General features: G+C 44.9%; 1 protein-coding gene across 1 annotated transcript in view; it reads right to left on the reverse strand.

The window, feature by feature from the left end:
- Positions 1 to 17,553, reverse strand: part of PI15 (peptidase inhibitor 15) — a 48,381-nt gene extending 30,828 nt beyond the window's left edge. Inside the window, exons 1-2 of the mRNA XM_085605417.1 lie at positions 17,342 to 17,553; positions 16,524 to 16,829 (exon numbers count right to left, since the gene is read on the reverse strand). Of these exons, the coding sequence (XP_085461543.1) occupies positions 16,524 to 16,790 (267 nt within the window). The 5' untranslated portion in view covers positions 16,791 to 16,829; positions 17,342 to 17,553. The remainder of the gene's footprint in view (positions 1 to 16,523; positions 16,830 to 17,341) is intronic.
- Between the last annotated feature and the right edge of the window lie 4,501 nt (positions 17,554 to 22,054).

The following is a 22,054-nucleotide window of genomic DNA, read 5'->3' on the forward strand; positions in this document are numbered from 1 at the left end:
TGTACGTGTCGAACCCCCCCGTGAACCCCCCCGTGTATGTACACCCGTGTACGTGTCGAACCCCCCGTGTATGTACACCCGTGTACGTTCGAGTCGTACCCCCACCCGTGTATGTACGGTGCGTACCCCCAGGGCTACGCGGGGGGGTTCGACACGTACACGGGTGTACATACACGGGTGGGGGTACGACTCGAACGTACACGGGTGTACATACACGGGGGGTTCGACACGTACACAGGTGTACATACACGGGTGGGGGTACGACTCGAACGTACACGGGTGTACATACATGGGGGGGTTCGACACGTACATGGGTGTACATACACGGGGGGGTTCGACACGTACATGGGTATACATACACGGGTGGGGGTACGACTTGAACGTACACGGGTGTACATACACGGGGGGTTCGACACGTACACGGGTGTACATACACGGGGGTACGACTCGAATGTACAGGGGCTGGGGGGGTACGGCGCGTACCGGGCCACCTACTCTGGTCGTTTCGCGCCGTACTTCGCTTTTCCGGCACTTTTTGGGTGCCGTGAAAATATTGCCGTCTGGACTGCTGTCGGTTCGAATCGTAATTCCTGGGTCGTGAAACGCTGCCTGAAAGCGTCCCGACGTCATGTCGCAGCATTCCCGGATCACATTTGTATGTATATTTTCGTCGGTCGGTGTTTTTTACGATTCGTACGGAAATGGTGTTTCCGTGCGAATCGTAATTCCATGTTTGTAAAGTTTTACGACCGGGTACGAGTCGGACGGAGAAAACGCTCCGACCGACGGTTCGTACCCGGTTTTTAACGGATCGTAATTGGCCCCCTAGTTGTCATAAATAATTCATCAATTTGCCTGCTTCCTACCACAATTAACTTATTTTGGACAACTCGTTGGTATAGGATCTTTTTGGCAAAATTTAGACAATAAAAGTTGATTTCCCAAGCACAAAAGTCGCAATTTATTTTTGTAATGATTTAATTAACTAAACCAGGTGTTTCTATGTTGTTGTTTCCGACTTTGAGAGGAAGCTGGTGGGCCCAAAAAGAGATACAACGGTTAATTTAAGAATGACTGGTAATTTCTAATTTCACAGCTCCTTCGGGTAAAGTTAAAATTCTAGGGCCTGCAAGCCAACATGTGGATCTGAAGGAATTGTACGTCCGCATGTTTTTGCCCTCTTATTGCCCAGTACGTGCCCTATCTTTGTTAAGATCGTGACTTCTGATGGGAAGTTGAGCAAATGTATTCCAAGGTTAAAACACATGTTGGAATGTCATGTGCTGATCTCTCACAGTAATGTTTAAGTAGCTTTGTAGATGCTTGGACTCTTTTGCATTAGGAACACAGACTTGACAATATTCATATCTGTGTCAAATACACGGAGGACAAGATTATTGGTCCAGTATATACTCCCTAAATATAGAATCAATGTAACAAAGTATACTGTTCTGTGTGTAACTCTAAAGAAGCTTGGAATTAATTGGTGAATCAAACAAAGAAACGGGTGATATTAAAATCAACTATGGACCATATATGCCAATGTATTCAATGTGGTCTCAATGGTCGATGTCAAGATTAAAATGTATGGCAGAGACACTGGAATCTAATGGTCCCTGTTTCTGATGTAGGCAGGCGAAGTGTCGGCCACCTATAGTTCCACTGCTGTGCTGGTCTATAGATGATTTTTATATCACCTGTCCCTTGATCCATACATTTTAATCTTCTCACCGACTGACTGGATTCTCATTCCTCTGTCCAGTCATTTCATCTGGCGATTTACAAAAAGATATCCGGCAATGTGCCCCCTTGAGGGGCCCATCAGGCATTGCAGTGCCAGCCCGACATGGAGCGAAGCCCGATAATGAAGAATGCCACCCTCGGGTGGGTGAGGGCATTTGCTCCTGAGAGCAGACACTGCCAATAACCTGGCAGATGCTCATAATATTCACATGGGCGCAGAACCTGTACAAGGACTGGCTATGCATTTGTTGGCTGCTCTTTTCTGCTAGAACTCAATAGCCTCATGTTGGGAAACATCACTCAGTCCGTGCCCCAACATATATTCCATTTGTCTAGGGACTAAGGGAGAAAAGACGATTATGGTTGATGTTCATAGTGTAATGTAAGTGTAGAAGTCAGAAACCCTTTGTTGGGAATCATCACTGTGTCAGACCATGCCACAACATGTTTTCAATTTGCCGGGGACTATGGCAGAAAAGATGATTAAGGTTTATGATCTTAGAGTAATGTGATTGTAGATCTAGTTTACTGTGACAAGTTAAAATTAGAAAATGATGTGCACATCATTAAACCTTCCATCCCCTCCACCATGGCCTGGCTGCTCCAATATAAAGGTCATTGGCTAGACATGTCCTCCTATTTGTCATTGCCAACGACCAACGATCTCACTGGTTTGAATCCACAGTCCTGTATCGGGTGGCGGCTTAGTCAAAACATCCCACTACTAACTGAGACCTACTGATGCACCGACATGTATCCTCCATGCACCCTGGATTGCAAGAAAATCCAGAATAAAGATCTCATACCGTGTGGGGTGCACTGTAAAACTCTCTCTGACATATTCGTCCATTGACAAATGTGTTGCAAACAAAAGCACAGTATGAAATCTGAGGATTGAAGAGTCTTCGTTACCTCCTTCCAGAAGGGAGCCTTGCCCAGGTGTACTGATGATGAACAGACTATACCATTGGGAGTCTTGTCTCAGCCCCAGAGGACGCAGGGACATTCTGTTCTATTTAACTATCATCCCTCCTCCACTGTAAGTAAATCAGCATTTCTTTCAAAAGCTATAGCTCTGACTGGACCTCGGTTGCATTTCGTGTGATTCCTGTGTCATACTTGTGTTTGGAGAGTCAGTAGCACTAGAGGAGTAGTTGGTAAGTTTAACTGGAGTGAAACAGTGCCCATGGCCTTCTAAATCACATTCCTCACCACTAATGCTGCGAAGGAACCTTTGGGTGCCAAGAGACCGAAGAAAAGGCCTCGAGCTGTAACATACTCAGTTGATTTACTTAACAGAGCAGACTGAACGCGTGCATTCTTGTGGTTGTGTCCAGATCTAATAGAAACCCTGAACTCTCCCTTTGCTAGAACCTGGGGTATTCTGAGATCGAATTGCCCCACAAAAAGAACCATCAAATAAACACAGCCATGCATTCACAAGACTTGTAGTGAACAGATCTGTTTCTCAAGCTGAAGGAATTTTGATGTAGGTTTGTTTATTTATGAGGACAGTTAAGTGTGCTCTGCAAATACCTTGTGAATTGCAGACAAGATGCTCACAAAAAAATCTGCAGCGTTCAAACAACTCAGTAATAGAATGTAACGTGCAGTAAAATAAATGACTATTACTGAAAATCACATAAAACTCAAAAGGGATGCTTGGAATTATTCACATCCAAAACGTGTTTTTTTCTTTTTTCTGGGAGGAAGACGCAGATGTTCATTTTGTTTCCTGGAGGAACAGGCATTTGGTTTCATAGCTTGGAGCACCTTGTACACACAATAAAAAGGCACACAGCGTTCAGCCAATTCAGCTATTTGGTCTATTTAATGACCACAGCCGACATATGAATAACTATATGTAATCATGCGTACCGATGGATACATGTTACAAAAACAATTCACTTCATATGACGGGCTTTGCATTATGAAGAGTTCAGCGAAAGTCTAAGCCTCCACACAATTAGTTCGACTTTTACAGAAATCTTGATTGTACGCCCCCTAGGACAGAATTTGAAGGGGTCCCCAACGAGAAAGCACCAAAGAAGAAAAACTTTGTTTGAATAGAAACTATCACAAGAGTTTTTTCATGTATTCAGCATATTTTTGTATTTTGGCTGGAAGCTTATTCATAGCTTCCAAAAGGGAGTCAAGTTGGTTGTATTTATTTTAATACACATCCATAAGTGCATTTCCCACCTCTCACTCCAGCTCTCTCTCTTTCTCTCTGTCTCTCTCTCTCTCTCTCTCCCACTTACTCTGTTTCTTTTTGTATTTCTCTTTTTCTTTTTGTCTCCCCTGCACTCTGCGTTTCTCGTCTATATATTTGAATCTGACTAGTTGTTCCTTTCTCCCGCTATTACTTTATCTGCCATTGTGTCTTTCAGTTTGTAGGCCTGCCACAGTTCAATCATCCTCATATCTATCTATCTATCTATCTATCTATCTATCTATCTATCTATCTATCTATCTATCTATCTATCTATCTATCTATCTATCTATCTATCTATCTATCTATCTATCTATCTCTCTATATCTATCCATCTATCTATCTATCTATCTATCTATCTATCTATCTATCTATCTATCTATCTATCTATCTATCTATCTCTGTCTATCTATCTATCTGTCTGTCTGTCTGTCCGTCCGTCCGTCCGTCCGTCTGTCTGTCTGTCTGTCTGTCTGTCTGTCTGTCTGTCTGTCTGTCTATCTATCTATCTCTCTGTCTGTCTGTCTGTCTGGCCACTTGTGGATCTGTTTACTCTTTTTTTGTCTGTTTATATGCTTCTGTTGCTTTTCCTGTGTATATTTTTTGTCTCTTCTCAAATAACCTCTGTTTAGCTCTCTCGTCCTCTCCCTCGTTCTTGCCTCTCTTTCACCATCACTCTCTGTCTGACTTTCTCTCTAACGATCTCCAATCGCTTTCTATTCAATGTAACTGAATCGCGCCTTGTTTGTGCGATTCTTGACAAGCGTTGCCAAAGCCTGGCGATGGGTGTTCGGCGCATGTGCAAACAATGAGGTTCGATCGGACTCCACATGCTCTCCTGCTGTATTACAGAAAACAGTGATAGTACTATGTGGGTTACATTTGCATTACACGTCATTTTATAAACTATATAAGCCAGTCATAACTGTAAGTATGCTGCTTTGAGAGAGTAATCGATTCAGTTATTAGACACATTTATAATCGGATGCATTTCAATTAAGGTACAACAACTGCTATCAACTTTCTTTCTGTGTTTCTAATGACTCAAGGCCCCTCACAAACACTTGTTCACCAGTCAATGGTAAAGGCAGTTTGCAGTAAATTCCACTTGAACAGAAGCCGTTTGAAAGCAGACATTCCTGTCCAGCGTAGAAACAACGCAGAGCTTCCTTAACGTCGTCCGCTATGCATTAAAAGCCCACCGCGCGGCAGAGTTCCAGATGTCAGCTGCTGAAGATGCCGTAAAGCCAGGCCCTCACCTTCCACGCAGATGGCCTTGTTTATTTGGACTAGAACACAAGTAACGCAGGCAAAGCATTTAGTAATTACATCAAGCCTCCGATTTGACCCTTGACCTGTGCATTTTTCCTCAGCTCCTGCGCCTTCACTTTTTCATTAACTTCAAAGTAAGGAGTCCCAAAAAACAAATGCAAAGTGACAGAATCGTATCCGGAGTGTTTCATTCGGGAGCAGACGTGTGGCGTGTGAGCTCTTTCGCGGGGTGCGTGTTATTGGTGGGCTTCTGAAGCCTACAGGACAGCTGTTTCGAGTTACATACCTCCGTGGAAGGAGACTGGGCACACATCATCCACTGTCAAAGCAAGTCGGTATAGCTTTGGTAATGGAGCCCGCACTGGCAAATCCAATTGCGGTGACTGCCCGTGTGAAAAGAATAGAAAATATAATGTTCTCTACTTTGAAGATAATCACACGTTGTGTGATGAACACGTGTAGCACCTTCACGCTCTGTCAAGCAACGTGGCAGTCAGTTTGAAAGTACAGAAAACAATGTTCTCTTTGCTTCCGCGGCCGCTTCCTCATTGTGTGAGGCAGCTCAGCGGCCATCGGGAAAGTACAGAACACGCTCGTTTCTATCCCGCTGCAACGCTTTGAAAATGTTGAACATGACGGATCACCACTAAGGGCCTTGTCAATTTCAGTGCATTTAAAGAGCAACCTGCTCTGGCAAAGCCAAGAGCAGCTACCACCATGGATTGGGCCAAAGCCAGCAGGGGAGGAGAAAACACTAAAAAGGGTGGAATAAAGGAAACAAGAATGGCGTGGAAGCCAACCAATGGTAATTATTGGTAAGTAATAGTAAGGCTCTAACCCATTTTTAAGCTTTTTTTTGTTAACAATAGCTTTTGCCGACAGTACATGCGCGCTGTAGGCGAAACCTAAAAAGAAAGGTTAAAGGCTAATTATATGTGGGCACAGTACAAGATGCCGGATTGAGTGCAAAGCTGTCATGGCTCAGCTCTTCCCTATCTATACATGACACCCTAGGACCAGTTTATGGAGCCCTTGGGCCTGCGCTCACCAAATGTATACGCTAGGTAAATCTCGCCCATGTGCCAGAGACAAGGAAACCGGTGACACCACAGCACAGGAAGAATAATGGAAACCCCGCTCCCAAGCATGGCACCCCTCACCCTGCTCCCTGCACTCCGCCTGCGTAAACCTCTTGACTGTACAAAGACTCAAGTACGCAAGTACGCATCCCTCACTGGTCACCTTCTCAAACCAACAGTAATCTGCCTCAGAAAAGGCAAGCATGAGGGGATGAGATGAGAGAGGCCAGGGAGGGAAGACAGACCTTGACCATATACTAGCCGAGAGAAGAGACTATTGAGGGTATCACAGCGCTGACCAAGACGACGCAGGAAGCAGTCCAAAGTGTGAATCAAAGCTCAGCCTATGAACATACATGGACTAATGAGACTCAAACCACGGGCACCGAAATACCACATCTAAAGAAGACCTGGAAGCCAGGTGAGAATGCAGAGCTCTGGATGGAGACTGTTCTTAAGCAGGCACAAGAAGAACTCCTCTGCACTGAAAGAAAAGCAGACAGGGTGAAACCTGAGTGAGACAGATTTAGAACTTAATATAGAGATGACTGCCGATGTACCACCTCTTGAGAACAGGCGGCTAAAGATTGTGGTCTACCATACTGTGGCACCCTGTAATTTAGTCAACCCTGCTGCATATTTTGGTCCTCTCCTTTTGCATAATTTCAGTGGCCCAGGTATATGTGCACCATGTATATGCTTCCAAATATGCACATATGTATACAGACCGTACATAGATCCCATCCACCCCTTACACATGTATACAGATATAAATAATATACACATGCTCCATAAATTTTACACTGACACCCAAATACATCCGCAGGTGTATACACACCAAATATTGCCACACACATGAATACTGAGACCCCAATTCCGTGTGAAATACATACTCTCTCTTGCACCCCTGAAAGAGCAGAGGCCTGTGTTTTTAACTGTGCAGACCCAAGGCAGAGGCTGAGAGACACTAGAAGACCAGGGTTCCCCGCCGTGGCTTCTTTGTCGTCCAATGGACTTCAAAGGAGCGCGAACTATGAGCAAGGATTTGCTACAAGGGATGTCAGGATAATCCCTCTTCCAGGCCCCCACTATGGCCAGATGACTCCAATATCTTCACAGGGCAATACGCTTTATGTGAAGGCAATGTAGTGAAAACAGGGGCTGCATAGTACTTGTAAACAGAACCTCTGAGGTCTCTTAGGAGGTTTTAGGCTTGAATTGGTTGGGATAGGCAGCCGTGAGCTGGATGGATGTTTTCATGGAACAATATGCACCCTGCAATTAGAAATCCTTTTAATTACTGTGTTTCTAGCTTGGCATGGGCAAAGTGGGAGCAAAAAACTGTGGCCACATCATGAAGAGTTGATGTTTTTTCAAGCTTTAATACCACATTAGAATTGTGGTAAGCGTGCTGCGTGTTTTTTGTTATTCCAGGTGCCCTGGTTCGGTTTTGTCTGCTGTATTTGGGATGTATTTGCAGACTCTGCAGCTAGGGCACTAGGGTAGCATGGTGCCCATAGAGCAAACAGACATTAAAAAGTGTAACTAGCGACAACCGGGGACAGACAAAAGGTGCAATCAATGATGTGGGGAAGGGGGCTCTGGCTGCAAGCAATGATGCTGGGGGGGTGCGGGGGAGGAGGAGAAACAGAATGAAAATCATGCACTCTTATGGAGTGCTAGAAATTAACTAGAATAAAGTACCTCCAGGAGAATGCGGCTATTGGCAGGACACTGGACGCCGTCCAGAAACTATACAAGGTCCATGCTCCATTGAACAGATTAACGCCAGGAAGCGGATGGTCCATGCTTCTGGGAAGCGGACAAACTCCAGGAAGAGGAAGTGAAACATGATGCTGCTGACCAATTAAAAGCAAGATAACAAAAGTGATGTCAAAGCCAACTAATGGTAAGTCATGTGTGGGCTGCAGTCCCTTTTAAGACTTTTGTTTTTATTTACAAGAGATTTCGCAAGCACAGCGCTGTGCAGACAAAACCTAAAAAAGCAGTTCCTTGAAGTCAGCAGAGGATGGATACACCTTGCCTAATCAAAATTAAGGTAGACAAGCTATGCTTCGGGGCGATGACAAACACAGAATAGTGAAGAAAGTCACCCAAACAAAGAGGAAGGAAATGAGACTGACAAGAAAGTCATTCAGTTATGACTTAGGGCTGACATAATGTCTGCTTTTTGCGGTATTGCATATAATGCTACTTGCGACAGATAGCTAATGCTGTCAGTGGTAATCAAGATTGCAACAGGTTACTTTTGCCTTGAGGGATACTAGTAAATGTGTGTTTGACTTTCCAATCTGTTTTCAAAGAGAAAACAAACAAAATTCACATATTCTTGGGAAAGGATAAAGTTCAGAAGATAACAGTCTATAATGAAATTTGTCAGAGAAAACAAGATGGTTTTGTATGTGTAGAGATGTAATTTCTATGCTTGCCTTACAATAATATATTTTGTGCAGTACACTCCAACTGACAAATGTTAAAGATAACCCTGGGCGGTGAACTCTGCTCCGTTTGTGGAGTTTGTGGAGTTTTCCACATACCGCGCTCCACAGAGCATGCAGAGTTCCCCAAAACTTTGCTCATTTTGACGAGCTTGAGCGAGGAAAATCCACCTCCCGTCGAGATTTTTCCACGCTCGCTCTCGCCAAGGTCTAATTGGTGAGTGAGGAAAATCAAGTCCTGGCGAGATTTCTCAACGCGGGTGGTCGGATGTCTCAATGCGAGTGGTCGTGGCAGGTCGCGACCACTCGCGTTGAGAAACCTTCCGTGCACGTTGAGAAAGCTGCCGCTCAAGTAGAAAATCTACTCGAGCAGCAGAAAGGAAGCTGCGCCCTCTTGTGCTGTGCATGGTGCTGTTCGCAATGATTTTACAGTGCAGGACAAAAACCCGGCACTCAAAATCACCACGAACGGCATCACCCTAAGTCACTAAGCCGCTTGCTGTACTCCACATAGCGGGGTGGAGTTTTTTGTCACTTTGCGGAGTTCCGCATAGCGAAACTCCGCCCAGGCCTGGTTAAAGAAAGACATTCATGCATTTCTTACAAGCACAGTTCTGCTCATTGTTCTTTTGTATGGGTCAGACATAGAGTTTCCCTCAAGAAAATAATATTGAAACTGTGATAGCTAATGTTGTAGACCAACAGAGATGACTATTTCGAGGAGGTCAGAACTACAAAGGGTTTGAGTTGTAGCAAAGCAGAGAAGGCATCAATTCTGCAGTCGTTCAAATAAATCTCTGGGAAAATGTCTCACTCACCAGGTGCATGGTGTGTATATGCTAGGGAAATGTGAATTTTTAAGGATGCCCAATTCAGAACTGTAGTTTTTTTTTTAACTTCACAAACTTCATGAAGAGCAGCACTTGCGTATCACTTTAACAAGCATTAGCTAAGCAAACAGGTCTGGTTATTTTTAAAGGAGCAATAACATTAACTTTTTCATACCCTTCAAGAGCTGCAATTGGCACTTTAATCATGCAAGCTGCAGTATCTTAGGCAACTACTTGATGTCTCTCAATTTTAGCATAAGTGCTTTCTGTAGCATGATGCCATTCCATAAATCCTTAGTGGATATCCCATAGGTATAACTTACCCCTTTTTCACAAAACCATGACCTCGATCAACCTAGTCAAATTTCAAGCCCTTAACCTCACTTTCCCACCATAGCTCCTCCATCACTACAGACACTATACCCCTTTCTGTGGACCTCCCACTCCATACAGTACCTAAGCCTCACAATCGCAAACTCCTTAGCCACCTGGACATGAGCTAATGTGCCATGCTACTGGAAGGCAATCCTAGAGGACTTTCAGCAGTGGAGATCGCATCACATCTCCTGGTTGGGCCGCATCGATGTGGTAAAAATAGATGTCCTTCCCCGGCTTCATTATCTATTTCACTCATTGCCCACCTCCATCCCCTCTGAAGACATTAAACAACTACAGGTAGACCATAGCTCCTTCTTATGGAAAGGGAAGTGCCCCACATCTGTGCCACGCTTCTTATGATCCCAAGAAGCCGAGGGGACTCGCCTCTCCCAAACTCCCAGATTATTACTGGGCTGCTCATCTACACTGCATTTGTGAGTGGGTGGTGCGAGAGAGTGAGAAAAACTGGCAACTCATGGACAGAGCAGTCGCTTGTCGGAAGCTCTGGAACCTCACTTGGCTGCTTAAGCATTCCCACCCTCACAGTGCCTACTTTGCCACACTTACATGCACAGTGCTGGAGATATGAAATAGACTAGCTATCAGAAAGAGGCTGACCACATTCATATCCCCAAAAATTCCAATTGCTCGTAACCCCGACTCCTCTCCTGCTCTCCCATAGGAATCCTTCCCAGATTGGGTTATGGGTGAATGCAGACTTTTGCAGGACATCTTCCAGGGCCACACAATTAAGCCTTTTGATCAGTATCGAAAAGCATTCCACCTCCCTGAATCTGTCCATCATCAATATTTCTAGCTCTGACACCAGGCTCTCCACCCCCTAACGCACAAACCGCTACCAGCCCCCTTAATCTCTTTGAACAACTTGTCCGCAGCTTTGAAGGCACTTACGGTTCGGTGTCTAAGACATATGATGTACAGCAACAGTCACGCCTCCTTCCCCGTCATCCCTACCAATGGAAATGGGTTCCAGAAAACACTCCTGACATCACCCATAAAAAAGGGAACTGCTCTGGTGAGAAATCCCACAAGTGCATATAAGCAACTCCCAGCAAGAACCGGCCAATAAGGTAATGCTTCAGTGGCAATATTCCCCGCTCCATTTCCACACCATGTTCCCTGCGGCTTCTGCTGCATGCTGGCAATGTGGAGCACAAGTGGGTGACTTCCATCACATATGGTGGGCATGCCCTTCCTTTAAGATTTTTTGGAAGGAGATCCTGAGTCATATAAAGGGCACTCTGGGCTGCCCTATACCAGATGACTACCATGTTCTCATATTGGGCATCCGCCGCACATCCAAAACTGCCATGACCCACGCGGACTGGTATCTGGTGCACCACATGACCGGTGCAGCCAAACAGCTTATGGCTTGACCCTGGCTGTACCCCTCTGCCTCATCTGCAGTGTCTTGTTTCACACAACTTTGGCACACCATCGTTCAGGAGCAGATGATACACAAACTGTTCGGACACCTCTTATTGAATATATGTCCAGCTTAGAATATTTGTGCTTCCAGACTCCCACATTGCGCACACTTCACCGGTTTGATACATCAGGGTAATGAAAAGCACTGCAAGTGGTGCTCCCCCCTATGTTTCTTACACCTTCTCTGACATGACAGATCGACTGGGCACCCTCTAACCTTCCCCTTTCCCCTCGTCCTAGTATTTGTTTGTTAATTTGTTCCACCCTTCAAATAGACACACACCGTCAAGAGACCACAGTGCAACGGGCCTCTGCTTAGGCTCCCTTAGGCTTCTCAACAGGAGTAAATACGTATACCTTAAACTCCCTCTTCTCCAGGAGTCTTGGACAATTGTATAGTAATGTTTTTCAATTGAAATCATATAGTAATGTTTTTGAAAAATCAATAAACTGAACTTGGGTTAAAAAAAAAAATCAAGTAACTGTGCCTGCAAAGTTCCCTGAATTAGTCCAGTTTTCAAGCAAGGTTTTAAACTTCACCCACCTCTCGCTCTATCATTGGGGAAGGTTATGCAAATAGGTGTGGCCTGTAGTTGTAGTGGAGAAACACTTTCCCTTTACAAGTAGCCTAGCCCAATCCAAAATAATGCTGGTCAACATCAGTAGGGCAACACAATGTGCTGCCTGGCAGACGCCTAGCGTCATGTCAGATTGCACCTGCCCATAGAAGTAAATATCAGCACATTGGATTGTAACATATGCTTGTAGATTCTACAGGACAAAGGGTAAATCATCCATGCAGAATCAAATCGAGCGTGTTCACTAAAAGAGATGCTTAGCAGCAGGAGAGAAAGCAGCAACTTCCCCCTTACCTGAATTTCAACCTACAGATCAACACTCCAAAGCCATGTTAAGCCTGTCACTTTAAAGGACAAAGGTCATAACGTGATTTAATTACAGGATGAATGAAGGGGCTGAGTCCACCAGAGCAGCCATGCTTAATAGAGTTACACATCCTATGTCTGCCTCATGAGTAATAATGAGGTGGGCTAGATGTGATTATTTGTAATGGCCCTGGTTACTCAACACTCAATGTCTTCATCCAGAACTAAGGAAAATGGAATGAGAGCAAAAGCACAACTTTGTATATGGTCAATGCTGCACTTAAGCTCACCTTCTCAGTGCACTTAGCCATCAAGTCGCTCATTGCTCATTGTTCAGCTGTGGGTGTAAGAGCCATGATTTTTAATGCTGGGTTACCCACATACTTTGGCCCTAATTACATGTGGCTTTGTTAATTGCGATATGTGCAGTATCTCCTGTTACCGCACTTAGTCCAATTAAGTGTTTGCTGGCTAACCCAGCTCTACCACAGTTGTTCCAGGATACATTTCGGAAAGTGGATCCTGTTTAAATTTATCAGGCAAAAAATTACTGATAATTGTCAAGAAGTGTGGATTTTGGTGCAATAAGCACCAAAATCCGTGTGTTATTTGCCTTTTTTGTGGGACAAATTTCTAATTGGGAGTTAATTACCATATCTATAGATAGGAAGACCTAATTTTCCTCTTGTGTAAGAGGGTCCTAAGGAATGAGAGGAAGAGGGCGGTCACTTTTCTACATCTTCCATATCTATACAAAAAAACTACCATCAGCAAACGCGACTAGTCATTAAGAAATAAAAGCTTGCTTCTTGTGAATTACCTATTTGTTAGGAGTCCATTGTTGTTCCACATTGAGCCTCCTGATATGTGTTGGACCAAGGAATTAACATAAAATTGAATTGTCAAAATAATTTGAAGGGTTTGATTCGAATATTTAGGTAATCCAGAGGGAAAATATCCTTGATGAATGTGTGACTACAAGGGTTCTGCCCTCAAACTTCTCCATGAGGTCCTCAATAGTTTAAGTTAGGACCGAAACATAAACCTCGCAATTCCAGCAAACGCTGTACCACAGAACGGTATTAATAGCATAGTGTGCCTGTTGATTACTGGATGTAAATGGTTTTAGCAAAGGAGGTAGACAAATAAGGATCAGGATCCTGAAGAAAGCCTAAGATCCTTTGATGGCCATTACACGGGCTGAAACATGTTGACCCATTCAGATGTTTAGAGAATAGATAGTCCCATGCATCCCCACAAGTTGTTAACATCCTTAGGCCTATCCTCATTAAAAGGAAGACTTTGGGTTGGGACACAAGTACTTTTAGATTCTCTAGAGCCTGATTCCACATTTACTCACCCCCTTAAAAAAACTTTCTTTGGTGAATGAGGTGCTGCCAGTGATGAAGCATGACACCCAGCGAGATTTGTGAGGCCACACATTTCACTTTTTGTGTACTCCTTGGTCCAACACATATTAGGAGATGCAATACTAAACAAAAAAGGACTCCTAACAATAGGTAATTCCCAAGAAGCTAGTTCTTTTTTTCATGGCTGGTTATGCTTGCTAAACCAAAGGGGATGATGGACGGAGTGTTGAACAATGCAAGCACTCACCCCCAGTCAACTGATCTGGGTTTAAACCATCATCATTCTTTAACTCACTCCGCCACCCCAGGTCAGACATGACCATATGCAAATCAGTCTGACCCTGTGCCTCATGGGAACAGTCCAGCCCGAACTGCCAAGCCATGTCTTCCCTGGACCGGAAACAAGCATACTGGGACCGGTTTCTGGCTAATCAGCCGTCATCAGCCAGGCTAGCTTGAATCCAGTGACAAAGTGAGCAAGGGACCCATGTCTAGGCATACCCTGCCAACTTAGGGCGAACAAAGCAAAACCAAAGGGTATGATGGACGGAGTGTTGAACAATGCAAGCACTCACCCCCAGTCAACTGATCTGGGTTTAATCCATCATCATTCTTTAGCTCACTCCGCCACCCCAGTTCAGACATGGCTATATGCAAATCAGTCTGACCCTGTGCCTTATGGGAACAGTCCAGCCCGAACTGCCAAGCCATGTCTTCCCTGGACCGGAAACAAGCATCCTGGGACCGGTTTCAGGCTAATCAGCCGTCATCAGTCAGGCTTGCTTGAATCCAGTGGCAAAGTGAGCAAGGGACCAACGTCTGGGCATACCCTGCCAACTGAGGGCGAACAAAGCAAAACCAAAGGGGATGATGGACGGAGTGTTGAGCAATGGTTATGCTTGCTGGCTGTTTAGTTATTTACGATACACAATAAATTCAGTGTGTTGTATTGTGTTGGACAAATAAATATCAGCCGAAACAACCGACCACTCAAAATGTGCACCTTAGAAATCGTATACTAACCAATACAAAGAGACATTGAACAACATTTGAAAGCTGAAGCTTATAGCATGATTTTGTACTGCACAATAACGTAGGAAAAGAGAGGCAGGCCCACCGTAGTCAGAAACTATCTAATAAGCTGTTCCGTGGGGAATAGCAAAGAGTTGGAGTTTCATTGAGTGATATATGGTTTCCAGAATATTGTTCTATTGAATAAACTTGCCAAAAAAATGAGGTACAACACTACTAATGTATTTCAGAAGAATAGGTATGACAAAGGTTATTTAGGAAACGTCCTGCTTATAAAAACTAATGTATTCCTAGTATATTAATGTTTCTGAGATAATACAATATTCTGTAGTACAAAGCTCTACTGTGATGATCAGTAGCAATAGGGTCCAATTGTAGTGGAACTGGCCCATTCACAAAAGTTAAACATTTCTACATTAAAACAACCCCATTCATAATTTCTGCTAGCCTATGCGCGCAGTTAACGTTAGGTTGGGTGATCAGGTACAACTTCACAATTTATGCCTGAAAGTTAATGGAGTAAGTACATTTTGAATATAGGTTTCATTAGTGCTTTCCTGCATTTGCTGAACATTTATAATGTTACTGCTTTGTGGGAGAATACTTAGATTGTGCTGCATTTCCCTGAGTAATGTATAGACAGTTTCCTTGGGTATAATCACTATGCTTGGAAACCATAATGTATGCGTGCATCATCACAGGCGTGGAATGCATTATGCACAATAGATACAGTATCAGACAAGTGCGTATGCAAAACAAGACTTTCTCACAGCCTACACCTTCCACTCCGCCATACACATCATCGGCCTCACACACACGAAGAGAGGAGAGGTGATGTAAGGAGAGGAGAGGCGAGGAGGAGAGGGGAGGGGAGAGGCGAGGTGAGGTGACAGGTGAGGTGAGGTGCAGGGCAGAGTGGAGCTGAGCTGAGGAGGGGATGGGATGGGAGGAGAGCGGAGATGGACACTGGCATGGCTAAGTTCACAATAATAGACCAAGAGAAGTGGGAGTGTGGGGAGTAAGAGTGGGAAGGGTGGGAGGAGAAGAGTGGAGCAGAGATGGGAAGGCAAAGGAAGGGAAGGGGCAGGAAGAAGTAAGGGGAAGGGAAAGGGAAAGAGGGAAGGGGGAAGGGAAAGGGAAAGAGGGAAGGGGGAAGGGCAGGGGAGGAAAAGGAAGGAAATGAAAGGAAAGGGAAGGAAAGGAAAGGAAAGGAAAGGAAAGGAAAGGAAAGGAAAGGAAAGGAAAGGAAAGGAAAGGAAAGGAAAGGAAAGGAAAGGAAAGGAAAAAGAAAGGGAAATTCGGAGGAAAGCGGAAGGAAAGAGAAAGGGGCAGGGAAATGGGATGGGAAGGTAAGGGATGGGAAAGGAAAGGAAAGTGACATATCATAAAGTGGTGGTGATAAGCACAAGCAGCACAAGACAGAACCGGTGCTGTAATTCAAGTGAGTGTAGTTGTATCGAGGTCAGAGTGAGTATGGCACTTAAAGCAATTGTATTGATGATGCCACGTCCAACTCTTAATTATATGGGAAAGGTGTGTTCGTGTGAGACAACGGAAATAAACAAAAGAACAGTTGCAGCTGCAGAGTGCATCACGGTATGGCATGCCCCTTATTAGCTTTTCCAGCACTGCTAACGTCACTGGCTCACACTTCCAGGGCCAGCAGCACGTGCTTAGCTGAACACACGACTTCGGATTCAATGACAACGCATCTCACTGACAACCTTGATGTCAGATAAAGAGCACAGGCTGGCCAACCAGCAACACTGCCCACATTCCTAAATAACGAACGCCTCGAGCCCAGAAGCCTCTCACCATGTACTCCATGTTTGCAGCAGGTGGGAAGACCTTGCCTCGGACCTGGTTGTGGTAATCGAGGATGGCGATCATGTCCGTCTGGGAGATGTAGCGCCTCCTCCTGGCCCTCGGGATGTTTGCAGAGTCCAGACGCGTCCTCTGAGCCGAGTTCATTAATGTCACATTACTGTCTGGCGGGAAGGGGCCCGTGGAGTTGAGCAGCACCATGGCACTTGTTTCCCAAAGGAAGGCGAGCAGCAGCGCGCAGCTGACAGGGGACATCATTCGAATGTTTAGGGGCGGCCGGCCGCCAACTCGATGTGCCTTCAGCCAAGAAATAAAATGATCGGATTAGCGGGAACGAACAGGTCGCAGCTGTAACATTGTACTTCTAAGGTCTGGGGAAACTGACCACATTACATCTATGACCACATGTCTACGTGTGGGCAGATGTATGAATTCAATATTTCAAAAACACAAATATAAATGTACACAAGGGCAGGTGCACGCACAAGTCCTTGAGTAGGATTGCCCAAACTTTGCACAAATGTCATATATGAACCTATAAAAAAAAACACCATCTTCCTTGCTTTAAACGTTGTGCTATAAGGCATAATGCAAACTTTCAGTTGTTCTATTGCCAGTGAAAATGAAGTGCGCGCAACAGAAATCACAACTTGAAGAGAACCTAGACTCTGCGTAGACCCTGTTATACACACGCGCTGACTCAATCTAGCGCGTGCCGCTCAGCGTGCTGTTCCGAGCCGAGTCCCAAGCACGCTGATGCTTATAAATAAATACTAGACCGAGCCCGGCATTTGAGAGAACGGCCTTACCTTCTCAGTCTCAGGAATGAGGGAAGTCAGTGAGTCACGGTTCTTGGAGTGGTTTGCTGCGAAGTGAGGGGTAGGCTTCGGTAGAGGGGTGTATCCGGGCTCTGCTGCAAGAGGCGAGGTCCGAGTCTGCTGGCCAAACAGCCGTGAGTGCTCTCTGCTTGTAAATGCTCACCTTATATAGACTAGGCTGGCTTTCTAGGAGCCCCTCTCGTGCCAAAAGAAGGGGGAGGAGTTGTGTCGCACAGCATGCGATGATTGGGTGGCATGACTGGCATCTGTTCATTGCGGGTCGTTGAGTCCAGCAGCCTCGCGCAGAAAAGGGACATTGGCTGTGACTCGTGTACTACAGAAGAGAAAGCACCTGCGGTGCTGCCCGTGGTCTACCATCTCTTCTCTTCTGTTTTAGGATTTCTTGTGTACATAGCAAATGCTGCTTTGAGTTACACCGCGTTAGGCGCCCCTTACATGCCATCTATTGCCTGAAATAAAATGCACAGTGGCTGCTGGCCACCAAAGTGATAAAAGACTATTTTAAAAAGAGTGGCGCGAGAAAAGAGATTACATTAGAGAAATGAAAATGCATGTGAATATATTTATTTAATGTTGTAAATAGATGCATGCACCTATATTTAAGTTTATGTTTATTCTCACAATATGCTGAACAAATGGCAGGTGTCCGACTTCTAGACGTAACAAAAGAATACATATAAACTGAAAATAGAAAAATAAAAAATGAAACATCTTTTAAAACGGTCCAAACATGACACAATAATATACATGAAACATAAACAATGGTTAGAGCATCCCTCTGTTAGGTAATACAATAACGATAAAATAATATGAACTATGAGGGTTGGCACCAGGTGCAGTTATAGAACAACTTTTTTGTTGACCAGATTGGATAAGTGGGTGTAGGTTTCTTTTTTTAATGGATGATATTCCACAGTTTAGCCCCTGCCACATTTAATGTCCTGGCGCCGTGCTTAGAGAGCCTCCATTTTGGAACGGGCAGCTTTAGGTCACTGCAGAAGGGGGGAGTATAAGGAATGAAGATAAAGGTAAGGGTATCCGGTGAATCTTATATGAATAAAGATGCGCTTATCCAAGTTTAGATGGTTATACAACAGGAGCTCAACCCTCTGAGATGGTGATGGCCAGGACAGTAGATCCCCTCACTCCAACTGTCACCACCGCAGAGCGATCTACTTATTTATGTCCCAAACATGCCATAGAATATGACAACCCGTATAAGTGGCCAAACACCTACCCCATTAAAAGAAACAAAGATACATGATTGGTACAAATGCACAACGATTTACAAAAGTAGGAATCACAACATAGTCAAACATCCGATACTGAATTTAAGATTGTAAATAGATTTAAAAAAGAAACTCAAAACATAATCATTTAACTTGAACGGGCATTTCTGGATATGAAAAATCTTCCTCATATTCTGCATATCAACAAAGAGTTCCAAACCCTTGACATGGCACCTTGATAATTTACACACAATGCTCTCAGTGTTCAAATTGGAAAAACCCTCTGTTGCAGAAGACTCAAATAGAACTTTCAATGCTGACAGACAAAAAAACACACATTGCCATCAGTTTTACCATCATTGAACCCCTCCTTGCAAAGCGGTGTATGTGCACAGTGAAATCTTATTGTGAGTCCAAACTGTTAGGCAGGCCAATCCACTCACCTGAAGTCCAATCCACTCACCTGAAGTCCAATCCACTCACCTGAAGCGAAGATAAGCCTCCCACTCATCCACAAGTTAATTTCTTCTCGCAGAATGACAACAGTGCAGAGAAGTAGCTTCTAGAGGAAGGGGAAGCTGGGAAAGAGTGAGCGAAAACAAGACAAGGAGTTTTCTCACGTATTCAGTTTTCTGCGCTCCTCTGGGTCTTGATTTGTTTCTGCCCGGGATGCGCTTCTCAATTTCAGGGATTCCCTCAGTGAGGTCTTCAAAGTAGATGCAAGAGTTATCAATGCTTCCAAAAATATTTTAGATCTTTAGTCTTCTCAAAATCACACATGTATTTCTATATGTTTTGTCTATTATGTGAGTTTTGTCATCTTTTCTGCTTTCAGCTGAACACAACCAAGATTGTCTCAAGTATAGTGTTGAACGCTTAAGTGCTTCCGAACAGACCCTCCCTGCTGCATCACCTTAAATAGTCAACACAATAATTAAACACCTTGCATGCTCTCTTCTTAAGGGGTTGTAACAGTACCTTGTTCTACTTACCTTTTAATCATGCAGGCAGTGAACCAACAAGAAGTCTCTGGAAGATTATTTTCTCTTCCCAAGCATTGTTCTTTGGTCCAAGGCAAATCCTTTTTATATTTGTACCCAGATCCTAAAGTCTTAACGATTCTTAGACACGTAGTTCAAAAGAAGTTAATAGATTTGCAAAGATTGGTTCATGCACTAACCTTTCGCTGTATTGTTCTTTTTCCACCGCACTGGGTAATGCTTCTTACCACACAGTATTACCTTGCATGATTTGCCTTCTTTTTTTCTTTTTAGGGCATTCAGAGATCCTATGTGATGCGGCAAATTCAGGGTCATAATGAGAAAGAGTCATGGAGATCCAACTGGAAGCGGTAATCTACAGGATCAGGTAGGTGCGCAATGCCCTCTCTCTGGAGACTTCCAGAGTGTGGGGCACTGTCTGCTCATCTAAAAATGTTGCAATATTATCTGATGTAACTTTACCAATAATTTTTATTTCTGGCCATTAAAAAAATAGTCAATGATTACTACCCCATATGATTCTTGTTTAGGAAGAACAGAAAATTGACTAACAATATCAGTTCCTAAACTTCTAAATGGGCCATCAGGTAATTCTACAGGATAGCTTTAGCCACCTTATCACTGCCAGAACAAAGTTTACATGACCTCAATTGTTTATCAATCATAACACCTGTTAGCCTTGGCCCTTTTTGCAGGGTCATCTCTGAAGTTTTTGCCTGTTTCCTGGTATCTTTTATGACCTGGTGTTGGTGGTATTAGGACTCTGGGCACTTTATCACTGCTATCCAGTGTGAAGTGCATGTGCTTTCTATGGTAAAACGTGGTAAGATTGGTCTACACCTATTTGGCATAGTTAATTTACCTATCAGTCCATCGTAAATTGGTATCTCAGATACCCAGGGCCAGTAAATTGAATGCTACTGGTGGGCTTGCAGCGCCGCTTGCGCCACCCACCAAAGTAGCCTTTCAAACCTGTCTCACGCCTCTGCCATGCAGGGCCTGCACGCGCAGTTTACTGCCGCTGTGACGCAGCACATAAAGTGGTTGCAACATCTGTAACTCCCCTTTTACTACATATCAGTCACCCCTAAGGTAGGCCCTAACTAGCCCTATGGGCAGGGTGCATTGTAGGTAAAAGGTTCGGGGCGGGGCTCCCACGAAGGAGGAAAGGACCAAGCTGACGGAGACATTGCTCCGCATGAGAACGGCCCTTCAGAGGCCGGACGTCAGGCAAGCAAAGCCTGCTTGGGGGTGTGGCGGCAGGAGAGCCGGAGCTACGCGGGCTATTGATTCCTCCAAGCAGGAAGAATCGGCTGGTAGAAGTGTGGCCGGAGGCGGCTCCCCAGCATTGCACAGCAACTCATCGGGATCCAGGCAGGAGCAGAGCCTGGTTGTGGGCTGGGTCGCCTCTCCCCGACGAAGCCAGCCGAGACTTCGCTCCATGTCCCGAGGGCCATCGTAGCATCAGCCAGAGGACGGAGGTGGTGCCCAAGTCGACCCAGCCCGCAGGGTGGGATCGGAGCACAGCCAGTGACTTCGGGATGCCGACTGCAGCGGATGAATGCACCCTATCTTGCTCAGCCTCCGAAAAAGAGGTGAGTGGAGCTGAGCCTCTGGTCGCTTAGACCCGGGCCACGGCGGTGGCGGGCCCTGCCATTGGTAACGGTCAGCCGCTCTGCTGCAGGATCACAGGCAGGAGGACCCTTGCTGGGTGCTGGGGGCATTTTTTAATTCTTTGCATTCCCGGGCAAGCCCAGTAGGGGCCCCAGCTTGGAAGGCGTCGCCAAGTAGGAGCTACACCAGTGTGAGGTCGGGGCGGGACCTCGGTTAGAGGTCTCGGTGCTCCACGCTGTATGTGTGGAGAACCATTGTGCCACAGGCAATGAGCTGTGTTAGGCCCTCAGGTACACGTAGTTCGGTGCCTGTGAGTACTGGAAGTTGGCCAAGAGGCATAGGTGGTGCCCTGATGTAAGGGTACATTGCCAGTTACAGGAAGTTGCCTAATGTGCCTATGTTATGCCCTCAGGGGATTAGGCTTTGGGGGTGCCTTGCCAAGGGTGGTACCCTACGCATCACTATGGTGATCCTTTAATGGGTGCACTGCTGCAAATGTTTGTTAGGGTGCCCTGCTGATGATGTTCATGCATAATGCGTTATGCTTAAAGGTGGGCCTGATGCTTGACACAATATGTTATGCTAAAGTGTACCTCTACCAATAGTTACTGGTTGTTTTCACTAACTGTGAGTGGTGATGTTTATGACAGTTGCCCGATTGGCCCTGTAAAGTATATAATCCCCTGTAAAGTCATATCTAGTGCCAGGTGGAACAGTGTATATATGTAATAGTGTTCTAATGTGTTTTATGAGTACTACAAAGGCTATTTTTACATAACCTTGTGTGGAGTTTCTTTTGTGGTCTGCCTAGTGTGTCGCTGCTGTGTGAGTGTGTTGCG

This window comes from Triturus cristatus, chromosome 5_1 (genome assembly GCF_964204655.1).
Source record: "Triturus cristatus chromosome 5_1, aTriCri1.1, whole genome shotgun sequence".
Lineage (NCBI taxonomy): Eukaryota > Metazoa > Chordata > Amphibia > Caudata > Salamandridae > Triturus > Triturus cristatus.